The 24,527-nt window shown below is 41.3% G+C and overlaps 1 protein-coding gene across 3 annotated transcripts in view; it reads left to right on the top strand.

The window, feature by feature from the left end:
- The window catches only part of TWSG1 (twisted gastrulation BMP signaling modulator 1), a 32,277-nt gene extending 25,092 nt beyond the window's left edge, over positions 1 to 7,185 (top strand). For all 3 annotated transcript variants that reach the window (XM_087818943.1, XM_087818944.1, XM_016208918.2), the window contains 2 exons: positions 1,593 to 1,859; positions 4,219 to 7,185. In XM_087818943.1, the coding sequence (XP_087675069.1) occupies positions 1,593 to 1,859; positions 4,219 to 4,400 (449 nt within the window). In that variant the 3' untranslated portion in view covers positions 4,401 to 7,185. The remainder of the gene's footprint in view (positions 1 to 1,592; positions 1,860 to 4,218) is intronic.
- Positions 7,186 to 24,527: the final 17,342 nt, after the last annotated feature.

Genomic DNA, 24,527 nt, shown 5'->3' with positions numbered 1-24,527 from the left:
CTCTGTTCAGTCGTTATTACTACTATAAACAATCTACCCCAAAACAAAACAATAATAATCATTTAATTAGCTCACAAACCTGCATTTTGGGCATGGTTCTTTGGGGTAGCTCTTTTCTACTCCACATAGTGTCAGCTGGGACAGTTCTAAAGCTGGGGCTGATTAAACATTTTCTCAGCTCTCCTTTTTATAGCAAGACTCCTTGAAAACGTTTTCTATGGTCACTATCTCAATTCTTTTCTGCCATTTTCTCTTTTTAAAATATTTTTTAAAAGAATTCATTTTGAAATAATTTCAAATGTAGAGAAAATTTTCTGGAAGGGTAAAAAGACTTTCTTATCCTCTCACTCTGATACCCTAGTTATTAACATTAATGAATTTGCTCCTTTACTTAGTACCCATGGCTCTCTCCCTTTCCCTAAATACACGTACACATACATACACACTCACACTCAAACGTATATGGGCATACCCCCATGATCATTTATCTCTTTTGAATGTTTAGAAAGCAGGCTTTACAGATGATGTCCCACCACTACTAAATACTCCAGTGTGGCTTTTCCAACAACAAGGACATCACCTACATAACTAGCATACAACCCTCCAAATCAGAAAGCCAATGACACTGCCACCCAGTCCACAAACCCCATTTATATTTTGCCAACTGTTTGAACAGTATCCATTTTGTTGATTTATCTCTTTCAATCTGAAACAGTCTCTTAGTCTCTCCCTTGAAGGTTTAATGACTACAGATCTTACCTTATGTAGGATGACCCTCAACTTTGATCCACCTAATGTTGACTGATGATCATACTTAAGTTACACATTCTTGGCAACAACATTGCTGAAATGAAGCTATGCAGTACATCATTGGACATACAACATCAAACTTTCCCATAACTGGCGATGTTAACCTTGATCTCCTGGTAACACTGGTATCTGCCAGATTAGTTAACCCCATTGTAATTAATTAGTATTGTGTAGAGAGTTTTCCAATAGTTCATCAATATGTTCCTCATCAAACCTCCACCCACTAGCCTTAACATCCATTGACAACTTCTATCTGAATCGCACACCTCTGTGATGGTTTCCAAATGGTGATTTTCTATTTCCTTCATTCCTTCTACATTTACCAGTTGGCACTCTAGTAAAAGGAAGAGCTTTCTATTCTCTCCCATGTACTCATTCACTAATTTATAATATAAGGACTCATCAATTTCTATTGTATTCACAAAGTGGTAATCCATTTCTACCATTACTTTAGTGTTAAATTATCGATTTAGCCAGTGGGGAAGCCCCTTCCAGTTGCCTCCTGTGTTTTTCGACATGTCCCATCATTCTTTACTTTTTGGCACAAATAGGGTCATTTTGTGCTTTCCCAGATCCACCCATAGAATCAGTCTTTTCTCCAAGGACTTCTATCTAGTTCCTCTTAGTGTAGGATAGGTTCTTAGAAAACAAGATATGAACACTCCGTGTGCTTGACGCTACTGGTGTGTCATTGCTCCAGGGCGCGCTCAGCAAAAAACAAAAAAATGACATTACAATTAGTGAGAAGAATAAACTTATTCTCTTTGCCTCTCCAACCCCAGGTATGTGTAATCCTCGAAATTATAGTGACACACCTCCAACTTCAAAGAGCACAGTGGAGGAGCTTCATGAGCCAATCCCTTCTCTCTTCCGGGCGCTCACAGAAGGAGACACTCAGCTGAACTGGAACATCGTTTCCTTCCCTGTTGCAGAAGAACTTTCACATCATGAGAATCTGGTTTCATTTTTAGAGACTGTAAACCAGCCACACCACCAAAATGTGTCTGTTCCCAGCAATAATGTTCACGCACCTTATTCCAGTGACAAAGGTAATTGCCTACAGTTGACTTTTTCTGTCCTGCCCCCTCACTTTCTGTGTGGTCTGCGAGATGTATATTAAGATTATCTTTTTAGAGCATCCTTTTGGTTTTGAGTTTAGTCTTAAGTAAATTCTGGATTTTAATAACCCCAAATCCCTGAGTAGATAAGGAGGCACGGCGAGCATATTGTTACAACTCCTTCATTCTCTCGATGACGGAGGCTGTGTTGGAAGGTAGGTATATGGTCCTAATTTTGATATCTGTGTTAGATCTTAGTTGTTGTGGGTTTTTTTTCATGAGATAGCAACAGTGCTGCTTACCTAATACAGCATTGCTCATCATCAGGGAACATTCACACTATCCTTGGAAATCGGGTTTTTATGATAACTTTGGTACCACAAAGTTATAACTGATAACCTGATGCCAGGTTATCAGTTAAATTTCCTTATAAGCAAGTTGGTATTATAGACATCTAATGTCCAGGTATAAACTAACCACATCAGTTCCCTGGAGATGAGAACTATTGGTCAGAGGGAAACTAAATGAGAGAATGACATGAACAACAACTTTGAGAAACATTAAAGAACATTTGTTAGTAAGGATAGGCCGCACCTTCATTTTGGAATGTAAAAGGCATGTAACTTTTAAAGTCTCTGATACTTTCAAGTAAAATGCTCTACACAGTTTTACTGTGGAAGAATAAGGCAATTCTGAAAATTGCAGTTATTTCTTAAAATATGAGATGAATCATGCATAAACAGTGTAATTTGTGCTCTATTTTTACTTGGCTTTTTGGTGTTTCAATCCTGCCTATCTAAAATATTATGAACTTTGGCCATCAGTAGTAAAAGCAAAACAGCTGTTATTAATCATACTCAAAATAAGAATTCTTATTTCCTTTTAAGTTAAAGTACTTTATAAGACAAATTCTGAATCTTGGAAAATATGAATGAATGGAATGTGTCTTGCTACCATTTTCCTCATGATTATAATGTAATCAACATAATAGATATTACATAATAATTCATAAAACTTTCTCAAAGATTATTTAATTCACAAAATAATAATCAGGAAGCTAATTCCTGGAAACACCTGCTCTCCTTCAAGACGGCTACAGTGTCTCCTCCTTGAGACCGTCCCTAGGTGCCCCTCCCCCCAGGTAGAGTTAGCTACTTCCTACTCCTCCCACATTTACAGTTTGATTTGTTGTCTGTTAACTTATAGGTCTAACATTTTCTACATAGTTCCCTGAATTCTCTGATTACTCTTTAAGGCCCTAATGGCTATTCCCTAGTAGATGTTCAAAAATACTAATTGAATAAATAATGAAGTGAGTTTGGCAGGTACCAATCACTTGGAGGTATAAATGCTTCCCGTCCTGCGCACTGTTAACCCCTGTAGTCTTCCTGGTGTAGTGCTGTGCTGGTCTCCCCAATTTCCTTCTTTAACCAGATCCCACCTTCTATACCCAGTGGCGGTTCTACTGTCTTCTGATGCCAACCATCCGCTGTAGACAGACTTGCTTCTGCTCCATCCCTGTGCACACTACACTCATCTCCTTGTGACTTTTCTTGTTTTGTTACATGGTAGCTTTGCTTTTAATTTTTCCGAATGCAAGTCCAATTTTTTTCCATTAAGCTTTCCCTTACTCTCAGACCCCTGGTGATTTGTCAGTTCTATAAATGGCTCTGTGAAATAGCCTGCTCTTTAGTCATATGCTCTCTGTTAGTGGTTTTTATTGTCCTTTATTTGTTTATTTCAGATGCCCTATCCACCCGGCTAGGTAGTCAAAGGGTTAACCACCAGGAGCACTTAAAATTGAAACAATCAGAAGTGCTTGCTTGGAAAGCTGGACTAGAAATTGTTATTAATAATAAGAGTTTTTTCTAATAGCTAATGTTGAATTGTGCCAAGCATTGCTAGTCATTTATCATCATTGGAGTTACTTTGTTTTATTTTATTGTAAATTCTCTGTATAATTTTAGAACAGTATTTTTCAAACTTCTTTTAGCTAGAAAATTCTCTCCTCTTAGGACATCTTATCAACAATGTCCAGTTTAAAAAGCACAGCTCTGACACATGGCAGAGGTTGTTACTCCCAGGAATCTAACTTTCAGATCAAAGTCTGAAATCTGATCAAGTGACTCAGGAAGCACTTCGTGTTCTTCAGCTGGAGTGGGAGACTCAGGCTTCCTTCTCCGTGCAGTTAACAAGTGAGAGATTTTTTTCCTGTGCTTGGTCGTCATTCTGTGCAGACTAGCAATAAGAGAACTAAGATAAATAACTATTAGTAATATCTAGCTAAATGCTAAAGCATTTTATGCTTTGCTCATTTCTTGCTGTGAAATCTTAATTTTTTATTTTTCAGAACACATGTGTACTGTGGTTTATTTTGATGACTGCATGTCCATACACCAGTGTAAAATATCCTGTGAGTCCATGGGGGCATCCAAATATCGCTGGTTCCATAACGCCTGCTGCGAGTGTATTGGTCCAGAATGTATTGACTATGGTAGTAAAACTGTCAAATGTATGAACTGCATGTTTTAAAGAGGCAAAGAAGTGGAAACCAAAGCAACCCAGTCAAAAAGAAAGGTACGAAAAGCTACTCACTGACGTGCTGGTTGCATCCAAATGCCAGCAGGTTAAGAAGATGTAAAGAATTTGGACCAACATACTTTTTAAGTATGTCAAATTCAGCAGTGTGTTAAATTGTGATAACTGCATATTTTTATTGTCCACTAGCAATAAGCTCTTTCCTCTAAATACATGTACAGCTTTGGTCATATGAGAAGCAGTTGCACAGAGAATACTTGAAAGATCTGAGGTTTCTAACATAAAGCCTGATATCATTTTGTTCTTACATTCCAAAAACCTTTTGTTTTGGAAGTGTTAGAGCATGTAGGCATAAGTTATGATTTCTTCATGTACTCCTCCTAGGACACTGAGTTTTCATAGTTGTATGCCATCCTTCACTGTGCCTTGTGGTGTTTACCTGTTTTCTAAATAGGGTAGATATCTAAATGTATTACCCTGAGATGTTATTAAAATCATCATAGAAAGCTTAATTTCAAGTCTTTTTATGTTGGTTTTGGAAAGTAAATGCTTACTATATTTTACAATTTAAAATTTTTACGTAGAATCCATCCTATAATACACATACTTTAGGGAAAGTTTCTCCTTCCCTTCCATACCCCTGCCCAAAGTGCTGACGTAGGTAGTAATGAAGATTCTTTATCAAGAATTTCAGGGCACACCTGAGACTGCGTTAAATATACTGCTAGCATAAATAGGCAGCAAGTTAAAGCATTTCTCTGACTAAAGGTACCAGCTTAAAAGAGCACTAGGAATGGGAAACGACTCAGATCAAACTCCAGCAAGGAAACAATTTGTCCCTTGTACAGAAATGGCAAAGCTGAGAGGTGGCACTGTGCTCAGGCGAAGAGTGAGCCCACTCAGCCTCAGCGCACACAGCCACTTTCTGCCACAGATGAGTGACAGGAGGGGCTAAAGAACAGAATTTATGGGTATGAACTGGTTGAAAATCCTGGCAATTCTAATGGGAAACAAAACTATTTACATTAATTGTTACTTTGTAATCTTTGAAGTTTATATCTAGATCAAATGTTCTTATTAAACAAGTATAACCATACGGTAGGAGGTTAAGATTATGAAATCAAAAAAACAACACTTCAAATACACTACAGAATATTTTGTCAGCTTTTTGTGTAATGTTTCAATAAAGATAAGCTTAGATACTGTGTGCCCTTCATAGTAATAAAATTGCAATCTTCAAGCATCTAAAACGTTTATGTTACAGAGACTCTTAATTTTATAGAATTACTAATTTCTCAAATAGGACACATTTGAATTACACAAAACTTTTTAGGAATACCTCTTTGTATGTCTAAATATTTTAGTACATAAAAATAGATAATGCTCTTTGTATTTGTATTCATTATCTGAACAGTAGTTAGTTACAAGATCATATGTAGTATTATGATTAGCAATCATAAAGTTTAAAGCCTTAATACCTTTTCTGCTCTTTCAGATAACTCTAATGAATACTCAAGGTACTTTAGCTTTTTATAAAGTTGCAATTTCGGTTATGGATACTGTTTTTTTAATAGGAAAAAATTGGGATATCCTTTTCTTACTTTTACCCAGAATGCCTCTGTTTAAAAGTGCCTTGAAAACATTTTAGCTCCGGTTCTTCATTAATACCAATCAAGCTGAAGGTTTTTTTGAACTTAAGACAGTTTTAAAGGAATCTGTAGCCAGGTTGGTTCATTTCAACTTTGCAGTTTTTTCAAAGTAATTTCATATTTACCTATGAATAGATGAATTCTGCTGTGTTTATTGACAACATGCTTAATGTTTCCTTAAACACAGCAACAAACTTTTTAAAACTGCATTTATCATCATTTTTAGGTCTTCATTATTAAATTTTAAAATGTAATATATCTTCTGCCCCCTGCATTGGGAAGATAATTTCTTGAACCATATTATGTTTTAACTGATTTTTCTTACTCTCTTTCTCCCAACAGAAATTATCTCTAAATGTAATGCTTTATTTTTCTGGTTTATAAAGGTGTTGAAACACAGTGCTCACCTGAAAGATTCCATTTCAGGTTTTGAATAACAATATTTTTTCAAATCAAAAGTATAGCGTTTGGGAAGCCAGTAGTCCCAGTAAAAATTAGACCTTCTATTACCATTCTAAGCACAATTCACTTCTCTACAGAAGCTCTAGTAAAAAAAAAAATTTTTTTAATAAAAAATTGGGTTCTTGTCTTTTTTATAACTAGATTTTAAAACACTAAATTTTAAATCAGTAGGCATTATAAAAACCACATATAAAAGGCTTTTTCCTATAGTAAAACATGTCCTTGCTAGCAGGTTTTTCAGCCCCCTCTTCCCAGTAACATCTGATTATTACTAAAACTATAGTGGCACCAAATCAAATAGTAATTCAAACAGAGTAAGTCTTTGTTTACATAGAATGCTGTAAAGGAGAGGCCTTCATTTAGAAATGTGATTTCCAAGGTTTCAGAACACAAAATTGATGAGATGTTAGACTATTTGAACAATTATTTATAAATCACAGTAGCATTAAAATGGAGAAATGAAACTTCTGAAAAATGAGGTAAATATATAAATAAGCCACATATTTAAAGTTTGTTTTTATAAAAGTTTCTTTGAATGTTTGTAAATCTAGTCTGCATTCCCATGAGCCTATGTTTATTGTATTTTACATGATTTACAACTTATAAAATTATGTGCTTTTTCCTTTGGTTGTCCCTATTAAATAAAGTATTTTAATAAAAAATTGAAATGAGTGTCTCAAATTGTTTGTTAACTTCAGCATAGGACATCAAAATAAGTTTGACATTTCTGTCTAGTGAAGTTATTGGTTAAGGTATCAACCGAAGCATGTCCCCTTCTCTCCAAATGTCCCTACAGATTCCGTTGAAACAAAGGATTTGTAACAGTTTACTCTCTGCTTTTTCAAAATATGCTTTATTCGGATATGGGGGTAACCTTTGAAATGAAATAATTAACTGATCTCCTTGCTCCTAGGGTCTTGTGACGCCAACCAGCCTCACAAGAACTATCTGATGGTTGGAAGGAGTTACAGAAAGATCAAGGTAGGAAAAGAAGTCCCAGCTCTCCTGCAGTGATCCTCTCGGGATAATAGTATTAGGATTGAGAGCTATAGGCTGTATGCTTATGGTTATTTCATAGAATCCACATTTTGACAGCCTAATGGATGGGGAGTCTAGAGAGCGGAGAATTCAAGAAGACAGATTGCCAGCCTGAGTGACTTAAGGGAATGACAGATCTAACGAATTTGAGAGTGCAGAATTAGTTTCAAGAAAGATAGTACATTTGATTAGGAAAGCTGTTTTTTCACTGAAGGTGTCCCATGGCAGTTTGTCATGTGGATCCCAGAGGCAGAGGATCAGCCTCGAGCTGGGGAGTTGAGAGGGTGTATCTCCAAGCTTGAAAAGTCAGCAGGGACCAGACAGCCTCCAGCTCAGGTCCTCTGGCCTAATCGAGCTGCTCCACATCCAGCATTTTTTGAGTTTCTAAACCAGCAGGCACGCCCTGAGCTGTGGGTGTTATGACTCAGACCTTTTAGATTTTTCCTGACCAATAAAAAAATAAATTCATTTCACATTCTTTTACTTTGAAGTCTGTGCTGGAAGGATGGAGTCAGCAATAATCCTAAGGTCTTTTGAGATGAGAATTCTCAGTGCAGAAGCAGAGAAAAGAGACTTCCATCCCCCCACAGTGGTGCTGTGACTCAGTGTGGAGCCTAGAGAAGAGCTGAGCCCCCGCCAGTGCCAGCACAGAAATTCCCTCACTTGATTGGAGGTAGCCACGGAAGTCAGTCAACACTGAAATATCTTTAGGGAAAAAAATTGTTTCCAACCCTCCTTACCTCTGTACTCCATGCTGCAGCAGAGCAGTTGTTCTAAAACACGGGTGCAGCCCGGCTGGTGTGGCTCAGCGGTCGAACCCAGGAGATCACACAGTTCGATTCCCAGTCAGGGCACATGCCTGGGTTGTGGGCTCGATCCCCAGCAGGGGGTGTGCAGGAGGCAGCTGATCAGTGACAACTTTCTCTTCACTGTTTCTATCTCCCTCTCTCTTCCTCTCTTGGAAATCAATAAAGATATATTTAAAAATAAGTAAATAAAACACTGGTGCAGGCAATTACTGCCCCAACCCTAGGTTCAGTTTTGAGCAAATAGCAAGGCCTCTTTGCTCCTTTGCCACAGAGGGTTGAGTTACCCAGTAGGCAGTAGTAGCAACACCGACAGCCTGCCTTTTGTTTTCCAGAAGTCTCACCTGCTCAGGGGTTTGGCTGGGGCAGGGAGAGTGCAAGAGACTTTGGGGCCCTGAGAGAGAAGATTGGATGTAGCGAGGGTCTCAGACCCTGCGGACTGCCCCAGCCTCAACGTGCCCTAGCAGAGGCTACGCGTCTGAGACATGCCCAGCAGCTCAGAGGAGGCCTGGCTCCTGAGCCTACAGTTGCCTTTTTAAGAGGTTTCAAACTGCAAATATTGGCAGATCAGCACTCATTGTCCAGGGCTCCCCAAACTTGCCTCTAGGATTATGTGAGACCCAAGCAAGAAAGGTGGCCCAGAGCCTCTCTCAAGACAGATGTTGGGTGGGATGGGGCTCAGAGTCAGGCTTGCTTTAAAGAAAATAAGGTGTGAGATGTTGCACCCCTGGGTTTGTGGAATGGAAGCTCTATTCCCAGCCCCAGTGCTTCACACCCCTTCTCTCCAGTCCCCTTGCTCCTGGCTGTGCCCCTCGGCCGCACACCAAGTTCGTTCCACCTTCGGGTTTGCGTAAGTTGATTGCTCTGCTAAGTGTGCTTTTTATGCAGATTTGGGCATCTTGTTCTTACTCAGATCTCAGCTCAAATATTTCCACCACCGTTTCTAAAGTGGCAGCCCTTTCCTTCAACACCCCAATCCTATTACTGTTTTATTTTTTTAACAGCAGGTAACTCTCTGAAAGTATTTATCAGTTAATTTTTTAAATCCTCACCCAAGGATATTTTGTTCATTGCTTTTTAGAGAGAGTGGAAGGGAAGGAGGGAGGGAGGGGGAGACAGAGAGAAACATCGATGTGAGAGAGACACGTCGATTGGTTGCCTCCCGCACGAGACCCCACCAGGGCTGGGGATCAAACCTGCAACCCAGGTGCTCGTGCCCTTGACTGGGAATCTAACCCGAGACCCTGCAGTGCGACCGGACCGCCGACGCTCTAACCACTGAGACAAACCGCCCAGGGCTATCAGTTGACTTATGTATCGTCTCTACTAGCATGAGGCTAGCGACCTTGTTCTCTTGCTGATCCCTGCCTTAGACACAGTTCCCCAGCACCCTACAATGGCAGGCACAGACTGTTTTATGGACCAGTGAGCCTCAGCACGTCCTATCATACTTCTGCAACTTCTCAGCAGCTTTCCCAGGGCCCCACCATCCGGTCCTGCTGATCCCGCCAGGCCTGCCTGAGGCCTCTTCATTTCACAGTCCACCTGCAGTCCACTGGGCTGCGTCAGTCCTCCTGTAAATGTCACATCAGCCTGGGACACTTTCCCTCCGCGCCCTCCCCTTAACCTCTTTCACTGACTCACTCACCAAGCTCTCAGCTTAGCTGTCTTTGTTCTAGATCCTCTTAAGCAAGGCAGTTAACTGTGATTTCTTATGACCGACTGAAAATGGACAGAGGCCAGATTAGAGGACAAGGCTGGAGCCAAGATTTAGCCAGACATGCCCCCAAAGAACGTGGCCTAAAGGAGGGCCTGCTCCTGCAGGAGTAGGGCGAAACGTGTTCCTGTGGACAACTGACTTCCAAGAGGAAGGGCATGCCCAGTTTTCTTCCCAAATTTGCCAGTCAGTTACTCCTCTGCCCCGCCCTGGGGTGGGGAGTGGGGGTGGTGGTAATAAATATATGGGGCAGAGAAAAGCCCCTCGGTACACTGAATTATTTCTTACCCACAAAGGAAACCTCAGCGTTAGGGGAAAAAGTGTTCTGAAACAAAGAGCCCCATAACCCAGGTCCTTGAGGTCCAAATTATGCACATTACCTACTTTTCCCCAGCTTTTCCAAGAAGTCTGCACATCCCACCGAGGTTAGTAACAAAATCGGACTTTGCATATCTTTGGCTATTGAGATATGTTTTTGTCTTTTTCTAAGGACCCTTCGATAAAACCCTCAAGTGTGGAAATATCTTTAGGAAAATCTCAAGAACTTTGAACCTGATGGAATCTTGCATCTTTTCATGTTCAAAGATCATACGACTGTTTTAAAATAACATCATTCAGAATTTGGGTTATTTCGAGATGACTAACTAGTGGCACAACTTTGAGGTCTTTCTGTAGTTAAAGGTTTTTGCCAGAGCACCATTCTGATGTGTTTGATTTCAGTGGTTAAACTTTTACGCCTGGTTCACTCATGGGGGCCTGTTTTGTGTATGTTTTACACTTTTGGAATATAAGCTTGTGCTGATCAGGGCTTTGTGCCATTCCTAGGAAGCCTGGATTATGGCTATATAGTTTCCAGGGAGATTTTTATTTGCATATGCAGCTGCTCCAAAGTGTAACCACCCCAGATAAGCTTGATGTGAATTTCTTGGTTTACCAGAGTTAAGTATACATCTGTAGTAGATATTTGAACTCCAGAGCAGCATAAGGTTTGCTCATGATCATGAACTCTCAGGAGACTTTTGCATCACCTTTGTTCTCTCATTGTCAGAGGGAGAATTTTTTCCAGTCCATAGTTTTTAGGGACTCTTGAAAAGGCCCAGCTTCCTCAGCAAGGGGGTGGGCTTCTAAGCTATAATCCCTACTTTGTGTGGGCCCATCCCTCATCCTTTGTCTTTTTCTTGCCCCATTAAGGTTCAAGTCTCTTGGTTACTGAGATCAGCTAACACCCCCCGGGGCAGGAGAAACAACTGTGCCAGTCTGGCTTTTAGCTTCAACATCAGTTGTTTTGCTTTTGATCGGGAGAACTGCCTTAAGGAGAAGTCTGGACACTTAACTTTTCAGTATAAAAGTGTATCTATTTGCACGGTTGAGGATTCAGAGAAGGACAGTGTCAAACTTCGAATTTGCAGTAGACATTAACTAGGGTAGCTTCCTTCTGTGACCGCTCGGTGGCCTCTTCTGTGTTGTAATTACCCTGCATTCCAGTCACAGCTGACTGATCCTGTGGTCCTACGTGAGGACAGCCCACCTCTAGCTCAAGAATTTGAAAGTTAAAGATAGTGACCCAGAAACCCAGTCACCACACTGGAGAGAAGTTCTACCAATGGAATTCTCTGGAGTTGACATACTTGCTGCCCTTCCCAATTTAATACCTTTGATTCCAAGAGCTCCCCCAACAGCCTTCCAGTTAAATGCTTTATCTTGCCTAAGAATCTATTTCTGCTGCTTGCACTGATACTAAATTTCTTACAAAGTACATTTAAAATCAGGTTAGGGACATTAAAACACGTCATAAATGATACAGTAATTAAAATAGTGTGGTACTGGCATCATAACATACATGGTACAAATAAGTCCAAAAAAATGTTCCAAATGCATAAAATGTGAAATATTGGATAAAGGTGGTACACGCCAGTGGGGAATTGTTATTAAATGTGGGAACACCTGGATAACTGTAGTCAGTTTGGGGTGCTGTAACAAATACCACAGACTGGATGGCAGAAACAACAAACATTTATTTTCTCACAGTCCTGGAGGCTGGGACGCCTGAGGTCAGGACGTCAGTAAGGCAGGTTCTCGGCGAGGGCCCTCTGCCTGATTACGTGCTCACTTACTCTCTCCTTGGTGTGTGCACACAGAGGTCTTCTTTTTGTATCTTTCTTTTCTAAGGGCATCTATCTCATCATGGGGTCTCTACTCTCATGACCTCATATAAACCCAATTACCTCCCAAAGGCCCCATTTCCAAATATCATCACATTGAGGATTAGGGCTCTAACATAGGAACTTTGTGGAGAACACACTCAATCCATAGTGTTAACCATCTGAAAAAGAATAAAACTAGACTAATACCTCACATCTTATACCAAAAGAAATTCCATATCAATCAAAGATTTAAGTAAAAAATCTAAACTACAAAATTCCCCCCCCCCCCAAAAAAGAGAGTTAATGTTTAATCTTAGTATAGGGAAGGCCTTTCTAATTATAATTAAAAAATTTTTAAGCCAGTAAAGAATAGATTGATACATTTTACTATAAAGCCAAAATGTGAATTGGGGAATTAAAAAAAGATGTCACAAACAATGAAAAGATACGATAAAATGGGAAGGTTTTTTTGATAAGTCAGATATAGAATAGAATAACAGCCTGATGTAAAAATAGTTGAGCCCGGCCGGGTGTGGTTCAATGGTTGAGCGTCAACCTAGGATCTAGGAGATCGAGTTTAGATTCCTGGTCAGGGCACATGCCCGGGTTGCAGGCTCGATCCCCAGCAGGGGGCGTGCAAGAGGCAGCCGATCAATGACTCTCTCATCATTGATGTTTCTCTCTCTCCCTCTCCCTTCCTCTCTCTGAAATCAATAAAGATATGTTAAAAAAAGTTGAAAGTATGTAAATGGACTATTCAAAGAACAGGAAATACCAATTACTATTAAAGATTCTCAGCCTCTCTCAAAATTTAAGAAATGCAAATTAGAATATGAACACGAAATAAAAACATGGAATTAGCCTTTTCATCTATCAAATTGACAATGTTCAAGACTTTTCATCAATGAAATTGACAGTGTTAACCTAAAATTAGACGAAAGGCCACAAGCGTTTATTGGAGATCCCAGGAGTAGCTCTTTGGGGAGCACTGATTCAGGCAGACACCAAACTGTTCCAATTAGGAGGCGGAGGCAAGGGATATATATGAGAAAGGAAAGAGGAACAATTAAACTGATGACAGGAAAACCTTACAACAGTAGAAGGAAGACATTTCTATAGATGCAGGTAAGATAAGGTGATGCTGATCTAAAGAATGCTTTTAATTTTCAGTTATCTGCTTTTTTGTTATCTCTGCTAACAGTTGTGTGGAATACAGTGTTGCTTCAGGCTCAGTCCAAAGGTTCTTTTGCCCAATGTTTTTGTTATTGTTGTTACTCATTCTCACCTGAGGATATTGTTTCCGCTGATTTTTTCAGAGAGAGTAGAAGGGAGGGAGGGAAAGAAAGAAGAAGAGAGAAACATCGATGTGAGAGAGACACATTGATTGGTTGCCTCCCGCATGCACCCCAACGGGGGCCGGGGATTGAACCTGCAACCCAGGTACCTGCCCTTGACTGGAATAGAACCCTCCACCCTTCAGTGCACGGGGCCGATGTCCCAACCACTGAGCCACACAGGCCAGGGCGTTTTGCCCAGTTTTAAAATTCCAAAGACATGCAAGGTAGTTCCTCTGGGATGGCAGCTCCAACTCTATTTTAAAGTGGCTCTGTTTATATTAATATTTTTGACAACAGTGTTAAAAAAAAAACCCCAAACATATAATACTTAATATCAAGGAGGTTGTGGGAAACCAGTCATACGTCATTTATGGGAATGCAGTTTTTCGCACCTCTTTAGAAGGGAGAGCTCCACTTGGCACACGGGCACCGGCCCAGCTATTTCTTGTGTAGGAGTTTATCCTTCAGATATCACTCGTGTGTGGTACAGGGGCATCCATTCAGCATTATTTGTAATGCAAAATACTGGACCTAAGTGTGTAACAGCGGTAGCTGCTGAATTTTGGTACATTCATATAATGGAATGCTATGCAGAATAATGGATAATCTCTAAGATATATTATTAACAGAAAAAAGCAAGATGTAAAACTATGGATAATATTCTACAATTTGTTTAAAACAGAGAAAAATTTATGTACGTATTTGCTTGTATACAAATAAAATACCTGGAAAGACTCACAAGAAAATGAAAACACTGGCTACTTCCAGGGAGGGTAAACCAGAGGCTGAGGGAAAAGATAGGAAGGGGACTTTCACTCTCCCCTTTGTACCTTTGAATTGTGAGCCATGAGAATGTATTACTTTTCAAACAATAACTAAAATTTAAATTTAAAAAAGACATGAACAGAAATATTTTTCCTAAAAAAATTAACTTTGTGGCATCCCCAAATTGTATTAGATACCCACAGTTTCTAATAAAAATGTTAACATATGGGGACAAAATATTCACTAGGAGCTTGATCATAAGGGATCCTACACTGTGGATCTAGTCATGTCTTTTCATGGACGATGACATATACTTAGTTATCAAATTCTAATAAACAGTTTCTAAACAGAATCTAAGATTTGAGTGATGAGATTTTAGGGCGATAGTCCTGTGGTTTGCACCTTGTACTGCCTTGGGATTTTTGTTTTTGTCGTTATAAAGGAGTTCAAGAGTATAAATTCTGTCCACAGCATTCATTAAAACAGCTGCTTTCCGCTTCCTTAAACTAATTAGAACCAATAAAAACACAAGCAAGAAACTCCAAACCTTGATTTTAAAATTCCAACCGAACGGCCTTTAAGAAGAACTCATTTGTGATCACATAAAACACACTCACCGACAACTTCATCTGTTGCTGCATTTGTAATCTTTGAAACTACTGCCTTCCGAGGCTTTTCTCCCTCCTCTGTTCCTCCTCCCCCAAAATGGGGCCTTCTTTACGTTCTCGAAGTGGAATTTCCTTCTATTGCCAGTTTTATAAAGAGCTCAGTCCATCTGGCAGGACCCAGCGCTCCCAGGGTGCGGAGGAGACACACGAGAGTGTGATCATTGTAAGGTAATTGTTAATTTATTAAAGCGACCCTTGTCTATCAGAGTGTTTACAACTCTCCCGTTTTGGAGCTGCTGTGAATAGACAACCAGATTTCCTCCGAGAGACTTTTCACACAAGTACCTAACTCGCCACAAAGAGCTCCTTCCACAAGGGCCCAGAGCACAGACTCTCAAGTGATTCCCAGGGTCAGTGGCCGGGTGCCAGGCGTGCTCGAGCTCCAGAGAGGGATCTGCCCTCTTGAAAGAACACATTCCCTTATTGATTAGGAATCGTGAATGAAATTCGAGAGGTGCAGGTGTTTGGCAATTCTGGAGACGAGATTCGAACAGCAGATACCTCCCCCTGTCGCTGCATCGCTGCATCGGGGTGCATGTCTGTGAAACGCGGGGTGCTCACTCACTCAGCACTTCCTCACTCAGGTCACCAGACATCCCTGTCTTTTTTGTCAAAGATTGCCACTCTTTTTCTCTCTTTTTTATCTAGATAAAAAGAAAGTAAACATTCACTGGAGGTAGGGGGAAAGAGAAAACTTTTTCATTTAATGCTGATTTCCCTGATAATAATGGTTCCTAAAACAGATTGAAAAAGCACCCACTTATAACTGAATCATTTTCAAATTCAGATTTTTCTGCTGGGAAACAGGAGCTCTGAGCAGACAGGCCTGGCAGGTGAGGGCTGGGGCTCTTCTCTGTGTTTCAAGCCCAAAGCTGAAGTGCAGAAAGACAGCAGCAGGAAGCAGGGGCGCTGCAGGCTCTGCCGCTGGCGGTCCTGCAGGGCGGCGCCGTCACCAGGGTGGAGCCGCATCCCTTGTCACTCCCATTTTAGTAGGTGAACGTGTTGTGTACGTTATCTGTGCTGCTCGTGTTGACTACACCTACTGCCCCACGGGCCGCAGCGCTGCGGGGCTAAGTCGCAGTAACCGCGTCACCTTGCTAGCTGGATCAGGGAGCACAGGCGTGCCGCCAGCCGCGCCAGCGATGAGGCTGGCACAGACGAGGTGGGCGTGGGTGTCCTCTCCTGGGCATCAGAACGAGAAGCTGCTGGAAGAATTGCATACGGGGGACCGGCGCAGCCCTGTTGGGTCCCGTGCAGGCCAACATTGTGAAGGGACAGAAAAATCCAAGCAGCAGCTGTGAGAAAGAAGACACAGCAGGAGGTGTGAGGAAGCTGACCAGTCTCAATGGCAGGGGGAGCCCTCAGGAGCGCAGGCTCCTACAGCTGCGGCATCTGGACCGGCCTCGATTCCAGAGTGATCACCAATCCTGATGGGTCCCGGCTTTTCCTGGCGCCTTGTGCAGGAGTTTCCTGGCAATGACCCTCTCTTTTTCTCTTGAGAAATTTCAGCAAGTTTCTGTTTTTTGTAGCCTCCAAATCCTAAGTAATACAATGTTCTGCTGGTCTTTTTTTCTCTACACAAATCTATGTACTTTTTCTTATGAAACTGGGCCAGATCGAAATGTTATTTTTTTTAACTTGACAGTGTATTATCAATTGTCCTAAATATCACAACACTTTATAAAATTTCCTTACAAGGTACCAGACTTCTGAATAGCTATCATCACATAGCAAAGTTGAATTTGCTACCATCCTACTAAAAATTGTCATCTGCCTCAGAAAACCACTGCAAAATTGAGTGAAATTCTCTCCAGTCTGCCTTCCCTGGAGCCAGCTCCAGCTCCAGCCCTGGGGTACCTGTTACCTTTCCAGTAGGTCCCTGGTGAACCCCAGCAACAGCTCTCACTTTCTCAGTCTAACACCAATTTTTTAATAGCAGGAACATATTGGAACTGTCAAAAGAACATAAAACGAGCCCCCAAAGCCACAAAGCATAACTTACAGTTCTAGTTGTTCTGTGACATTTTAAAAATAGCAAATCTGTCATGAAAAAAAAAAAAACTGTAACAGAAACTGAGCACTCTGGTGTAACTCAAGTGAAGGTGACCCCACGATTGAACCATCTCATAGTGCCGTCAAGACAACATTTAGTCACCTCCTGACTGCAACGTTCATGCGCCTCCAGCTTTCAGCATCTGCTCTGGAAGCATTTTTCAGTAACAGCTGCAGCCAGGAGGTGCATTAGTGTCACTGCAGCCTTGGACCTACAAGACCCCAGGCCCTCTCAGGTCATGTGGAAGCACCGTCTGTCCCGGGACCCCTCCTCAGCTTGTTCCTTGCATAAGCTGTGTGGAGGCCTCTACTTGTAGCCATCGCTGACCTGGGCCGAAGTCCACCATGGTCTCTGTGCTAAGGGATGTGATGAGTGTTGCCCAGTCACCGCTTCAGAGGTCCTTGCAAGAAGCTCTAACGGTTGAACACTGGACTGGAAGTTTCTTTCTCTCTTTTTTTTCTTAATATATTTTTATTAATTTCAGAGAGAGGAAGGGAGATGGAGATAGAAACATCAATGATGAGAGATTCACTGATCGGCTGCCTCCCACACGCCCCCTGCTGGGATCTGGTCTGCAACCTGGCACATGCCCTGACCTGGAATCGAACCTCAGTCTCCTGGATCTTGGTCGATGCTAAACCCCTGAGCCACAGGGGCCGGGGTGGACTGGGAGTTTCTAAGAAATGTCCATTGTACTTGACCTCTAGCTGTTCACTCTTGGTTGCCAGGAGCCTCCTTCATCTGCTTTGTCTAAGAACACGCACACCTCTGAGGACTTCTGCAGCATTCCTGCTTCACGGTTTGGTTCTGAGGCTGTGTCGTGGGGAGATTTCAGTTCCATGGTACTGTCACCACCTGTTATTGTTGTTAATCTCTTACTAGTCCTAATGTATAAGTTAATCTTTATCATAGGTATGTAGGTATGGGAAAAGCATAGTTTATACAGGACTCGGTACTCTCTCCCGTTTCAGGCATTTACTGGGAGTTTGGAACGTATCCCCTGGGGATAAGGGGGCCTACTGTAGTTAAAAACCGGTTATAATCATTGCCCCTGAGCAGCTGAGCTTGACTGAAGCGGAACAAGGAAGATCATGACTTCCTTCCTAACTTTTTTACCTTTGAATTTTGTGCTTTCTGTTTATGCTAGCTATTCCTTCAAATAATCACTTTAAGTATTTACTGATGAAATGATATGGTGTCTGGGACTTGCTTTCCAATACTCTAGTGGTGGTTGGTGGGCTGAAATCGGATCAGCCCATGTACTGATAATTGTTGAAGGTGGGTGATGGCTACATGGGGTTCCTTATACTATTCACTCTACTTTGGATATGTTTAAAATGCCCCATAATGAAAAATTTAAATAATAAACATCTCAATTTATTGAAAAGCACACACAAAATAAGATCATATATTGAAAAATTTTGCTTTATTTCAACTTTTCCTTGAAAATTTTGTTGCTATAATGAAAACAGGAAGAAATTTTCCTACAATGAGTCAGTTAAATGATTTTAAGAGGAATTACAGTGAGAAACCAGGAAGGAGACTGGAGTCAGAGGTTGGAATGTTTGTGTCCCCCAAAATGCATATGTTGAACTCCTAATGCCTGATGTGACGGTGTTAGAAAGTGGGGCCTTTGGGAAGTAATTAGATTTAGATAAGGTCGTAAGGGTGGGGTCCCTATGATGGGACTAGTGTCACTATAAGAAGAGAAAGAGACCAGGGCCCCCTCTCTCTCCGTCTCTCTCTCTATCTGTCTCTGCCATATGAGGATACAGCAAGAGGGTGGCCGCCTGTAAGCTGGGAAAATGGCACTCACCAGACACAGAACGTGCTGGCACCTTGATCTTGGACTTCCAGCCTCCAGAACTGTGAGAAGTAAGTGCTTATTGTTTAAACCACCCAGTCGGTTATTTTGTTGTATCAGCCTGAGCTAAGGCAAACAGAATTCTGATTGGACAAACATTGCCATGTTTACAGGCATTCATATGAGAAAGCAATTAGTAATGCTTATTTGAAAACAATGCGTTTGAATCTAATACTCCTTTGGAAGACCACGTCCTTCAGGATTTGAGATACTTGAGAAAGCAGGAAATCCAGATTCTAGGCCGCCTCCTCCTCTGTGCCTCCCTTCCTCTCTCCAGATGTTTCCAGATTTCCTTTGCTGTGCTCTAAAGCAGCGGTCCTCAACCAGGGGTTCAGGATTCTCTTTTTGAAATGAGATCTGTCAGATTCCTTTAGATGACAAACATGTAAAAATGCAGACCGTGCTGCATAAATCACAAATGGAGAAGAGCCTGAGCCTCGGCCAGCGTGGGCCACTCCCCACGGCGACCTCCTGGGTGCATTGGCTTGCTTGCTGCTTTTTAATCCAATGTGACTAGCTCCAGTGGGTGATGGAGCCCAGAGAGCTGTGGGCCCTGGCGCTTTGCGCACCGGAGAGCTGAGCAGGGCTGTGCTGTCTCCATCCAGCCGGGCGGTCAGGGCTGAATTTGCCTGTCCACACCGGGGGCCGCACACTGGAATGCCTGGCTTTGTTTGAATTTGGTAAACTTCTGACTGTTAGCACTCTGGGAGAATTTTACTCCCTCAAAAAAATTCCACATGTCTCCAGGCAGATACCTGTACCTTTTTGTATGGCAAATGAAAGACACCCAGAATAGTGACTCTGGTTATCATAGGCAGCCAAAGATGTGCAAGGCCAAGCACCAAAATGTGGGGGGATGGGGCAAATTGTTATTACCCTATGCCAGTCTCAAACCATGGGAGCCTGAGAAGCCACTGGGTCTAGCATCCTCTCAGGTTGCATATTTGTGGGCCAAGAAAAAAGCAGCTCTGTTCAACAGCTGAAAAATCACATGAATACTGGCAAATGGCAAATAATAATAATAATAATAATAATAATAATAATAATAATAATAATAAAATGTTGGAAGGAGTAGAAAAGAGATTTTGACAAGCTCCCTTGTTTCATAGTTAATAATTTCAGAATTCATGATGTTCCCAAGACTAGGTTTGCATGATGAACATCTGTGAAGCAAGCACAGGGAAATCATGTTCAAAGCAAAACCACATTTGCGTGACGAACCCTGGAACATTGCTCTAAACAAAGGCCAGTTCCTGGAACTTAATGAAAGCCCAGGAATGCAGAACAAGTGGGTACTTAGAGCAAATGGGGCCAAGGGCAAGATGGTAGGCAACTTCAAGAAAGCAAATCTTCCTTTTTAAAACACTTCCGCCTCTAAATACACTGTGTGCATTTTGCGTTCTTAGCCCAGAGAATTTGGCTGTCCGTATTATAACCGTCATGGACCACTATTAGAAAAGGAAGTTCCTCGTGCCAGGGTGTGAAGCTATTCGGTCCAGTACGTCCTTAAAATAGCATTTTGTGTCAGGTCTCATTTGTCTTAACTCTCCATTGTAGGTAGCATATAAACACAGTTACATTGTGGGGAAATGTCTCTTTATACTATTTATGAGAACATTAAAAGTGGCCACATTTGCAAATCACTGCTTCAGGCCTCTTTTTTTCTTCCCCTAAATTGATTTTATTTACAAGGAGGTTAGCTGTTTGCATTTGATTTCACTAAATTATTAGGTACAAGCTCAATATTTACTTTCTAGGTTCATACTTCCTAGGTAATATTTTTCATTTTTTATTCAAATAGTGCTATATTAACAAAGAATGATGATAAAAATATGCCATGCAGAACACTTTTACGCAGCTAATGGTTTCAGCAGCAAGAATGATTGCATCCCATTTTACATGCAAAGTTTCCCATTTTTCAGCTGTTATGTATTTTCCCCCTCTAATCCACATCACCCTTTTGGGTAAACTATAAAAATAACCATATTTCAACACTTCAGTCTTACGGTGGAGGTGTTTTTGTTTCTTGTTTTTGAAAAATTAAAATAAGATTGCACATTCTAAAAAGTGAATCTAGGCTACATAGATGTCTTTAGTTAGTCTCGCATCAGTTATAACCTCCTTGACCTCCTTTAGCCAGATTCTGATTGGGAGCAGAGTCTTCTGACCACTGCTGAGCTTTATAGAATCTCACAGCCAGTAAGACTAAACTGTCCAGCAGGTATGGCTCAGTTGGTTGAGTATTGGCCCTTGCACCAAGAGGTCGTTGATTTGATTCCCTGTCAGGGCACATGCCCAGGCTTTGGGCTTGAAACCAGTAGGGGTTGTGCAGGAGGCAGCTGATCGATGTTTCTCTCTTTCTCACCCTCTCCCTTCCTCTCTCTGAAATCAATAAAAACATTTAAAAAAAAAAAAGTTTAAAAAAGAGACTAAGCTGATCTGGGTGCTTTTCTTATATATATTTCTTTTTTAAATTTTTATTTATTGATTTGAGAGAGAGAGAGAAGCGTTGATTTGTTTTGTTCCACTTATTTATGCATTCACTGGTTGATTCTTATATGTGCTCTGACCAGAGATTGAACCTACAACCTTGATGTAACAGGATGACACTCCAGCCAACTGAGCTACCCAGTCAGGGCTTTGATTGATTGATTGATTGATTGATTGATTGATTGATTTACCTATCTATCTATTTATTTATTTATATATTTATGTAATTTTTTATTTTGTTTTTCAATTACATTTGACATTCAATATTATTTTATATTAGTTTCAAGTGTACAGCATAGTGGTAAATTATAATTTATGAAGTGATTCCCCTGATCATTTAAATACCCACCTGTCACCATACATAGTTATTACAATATTATTGACTACTTTTCCTATGCTGTACTTTACATCCCATGACTATTTTTTGTTGTTATAGTTAATCTTCACCTAAGGATATTTTTTCCATTGATTTTTTAAAAAATATATCTTTATTGATTTCAGAGAGAGGAAAGGAGAGGGAGAGAGAGAGAGAAACATCAGTGATGAGAGAGTCATTGATCGGCCGCCTCCTGCACGCCCCTGACTGGGGACCGAGCCCGCAACCCGGGCATGTGCCCTGACCGTACATGCCCCAACCAGAGATCAAACCCACAGCCTGGGGATATGCTTTGGCAGGAAATTGAACCCACCACCTTTTGGTGTACAGGACGATGCTCCAACCGACTGAGCCACACTCGCCAGAGCCCCCTATTTTCCTTCTGTAACTGTGTCCACCCTATACCATCTTGGGTGTTAGACAGGCTTGGGGACACCCAAAATGACCCTCTCTAACTGGGTCCTCTGCCAGGCCTCGGGAGGCAGCCCCATGGCCACACTGCGGGCCAGGGAGAACCACGCTCAGCTGAGTTCATTCCCAGGCAAGGCGCGCTCGGAGGACAGTGTGGGGACCTCAGCTCTCCTTGGGGTTGGGAGGAATCACACACACACACGTGTGGTTCCATTTATTTTTTTAAACCACGCATACACGTTTTTTTAAAAAACCTGACTAGAACCGTATCGCATTTCTTCTCCCGCCGCTTGCCTCTTTCCCTTACACTGCGGCATCCGCGTGAGCACGCGCAGAGCCTCCGCGTTCTTTCTAACACATACGGCCTATCTTTCAAAATGAGAAGGTTTGGGCTCCTTTTGTCTTGTTGTAGTTGATTGACGACTAGGAGCCTGGCAATGAAAGAATGACCTGGAGAGGGCCGGAGAGAGACTGGTAAGGCCACCTAACGACACGAGGTGACTTGCCCAGAAGGAGCCTTGCTATCAACCAGGACATGTCCTAAGGGGGTTGGCAGGGCCCCAAATATTTCTTGACCTCGGCCTCTCTAGCTCTGTAGAGGAAGGGTGGGAAAAGCTGGAGAAAATTCCCCGATTCAGATCTTTTGAAAGTATTTCCATTTCACCTTAGGTTTCCATGGCACAAGCCTATCATACCTTCAAAGACACTTTAATGATATTAAATGGTTTTTCTTTCCTTTTATTTCTTTTTCTTTTTTGAAAGAATCAAACTTCAAACCTTTAGAATGTCACTTCCATGCAGTTTTAAGCCTTTATATGTGTTGCAGAGAAATAAATTCTCAGAAGCAAATGTCAAAATGATCTTTGTGAAAGGAAAAAAAGTTTAAAAATCTTATGTCAAATGCCAGTGGTCAGCAATATTCTTGAAATATAATTACAGTCTTTGAAAATTATGTTTCTTAAAATTAATAGTCCCAATATTATAGTTGGGCTTTTGTTTCACAGAATGTTCAAATAACCTCGACTTTAACATTAACTGGTAATTTGTCTTTCATAAGCATGGCACTGAATCTTCTTAGTCATTAGCTTGCATAAGTTAATGAAATGGGCCAACACCCGGACCACTGGGGCAGGGCCCAGGGCAGGGAGCCAAGCTGATGTGCCTTCTCTGGTCCCGCCTCCCGGCTTGGAGCTGCTCCAGGGCACTTCTGTTTTCCTGGCCTCAGAATTTACTTGTTTTAACAACTGCCGCAGAGGAGACCTATGAGCCTTAGACTGAGAGTTGAGGTTTGACTCTTTCTTGTTAGTGCAAAGGGAAAGATTTCTCTTGGCGAAAATGCAGATTTTAAATCGTAAAGCTGTATTTCCAAATTCTCCTCACCAGTATGGGTGTAAGAGAGGACCTGTGTCAATGGCTCACCCCACAGAGTCTGAGGGAGGAAATAATGGGGGGCAGTAAGAGGCCTGGAAATTCTAGAGTGGCACCTCCCACTCCCAGGGAGGGAGCCCCTTGAGGAGTCCTGGGCGACCTCAAAGCAGTGACCTCATAAATCAGAACGGCAGAGGGCTTTGTTAAAAGAATTTTTTTTAGATACACAGTAATTACTGTTTGAAATTTCAGCCTTAAAACAGAAAGCTGGAGACACACAAAATGCCTATCCAATGAGCAGATGCGATGAGCCAGCTCACAGAGCAGGTACTTGGGGAAGTCATCACTCAGTAGACTTGGCGCTTTGGATGGGGTGGACCATTATGTCGTTTTCATTCCTTTATCCTTAGTTCTGTATCATTTAACTTAGTCTATATAAAGTGTGGAAGCAGAGTGAAAAGGAAACTCACTGAATGGGAGAAAATATTTTTAAATCACATGTCTGATAAGGGGTTAATATCCAGAACATATAAAGAACTCCTAAAACTCAACAACAAAACACCAGATTAAAGTGGGCAAAGGTCTTGAATAGACATTTCTCCAAAGTATTCAAATATTTTCCTCTAGATATGTAACATGTATTTATCTGAGCACAGATTTTACACAGCACATCAAACTATTTCTGGTTCTTCAAAAATCAACGTAAAAAGAGAAAATACAGTAAAAGTAATCCAACTGGGCTTGTCACCTATGGAGGAGAAAAGCCTTCTATTCGTAACGTATGATTTCTGAACAAATAATGTCACGTAGCAGTTTGAAAATCTTCTCTGTCTCCTCATTTAGAAACTAAACAGAAAAACGACAAAAATAAACCAACTGGTGTTTTCTAACCAAAAACTGCAAGCATTTAAGACAGCTGCTTTGGTCTATTTTTGATGCCATAGTGCAGAAACATTTTAGTCTAAATTTTTTC

Source organism: Miniopterus natalensis, chromosome 7 (genome assembly GCF_054644295.1).
Source record: "Miniopterus natalensis isolate mMinNat1 chromosome 7, mMinNat1.hap1, whole genome shotgun sequence".
NCBI classification, from domain to species: domain Eukaryota; kingdom Metazoa; phylum Chordata; class Mammalia; order Chiroptera; family Miniopteridae; genus Miniopterus; species Miniopterus natalensis.
The sequence above is the reverse complement of the archived record's forward strand: the minus strand, read 5'-3'. Positions and strand labels throughout refer to the sequence as shown.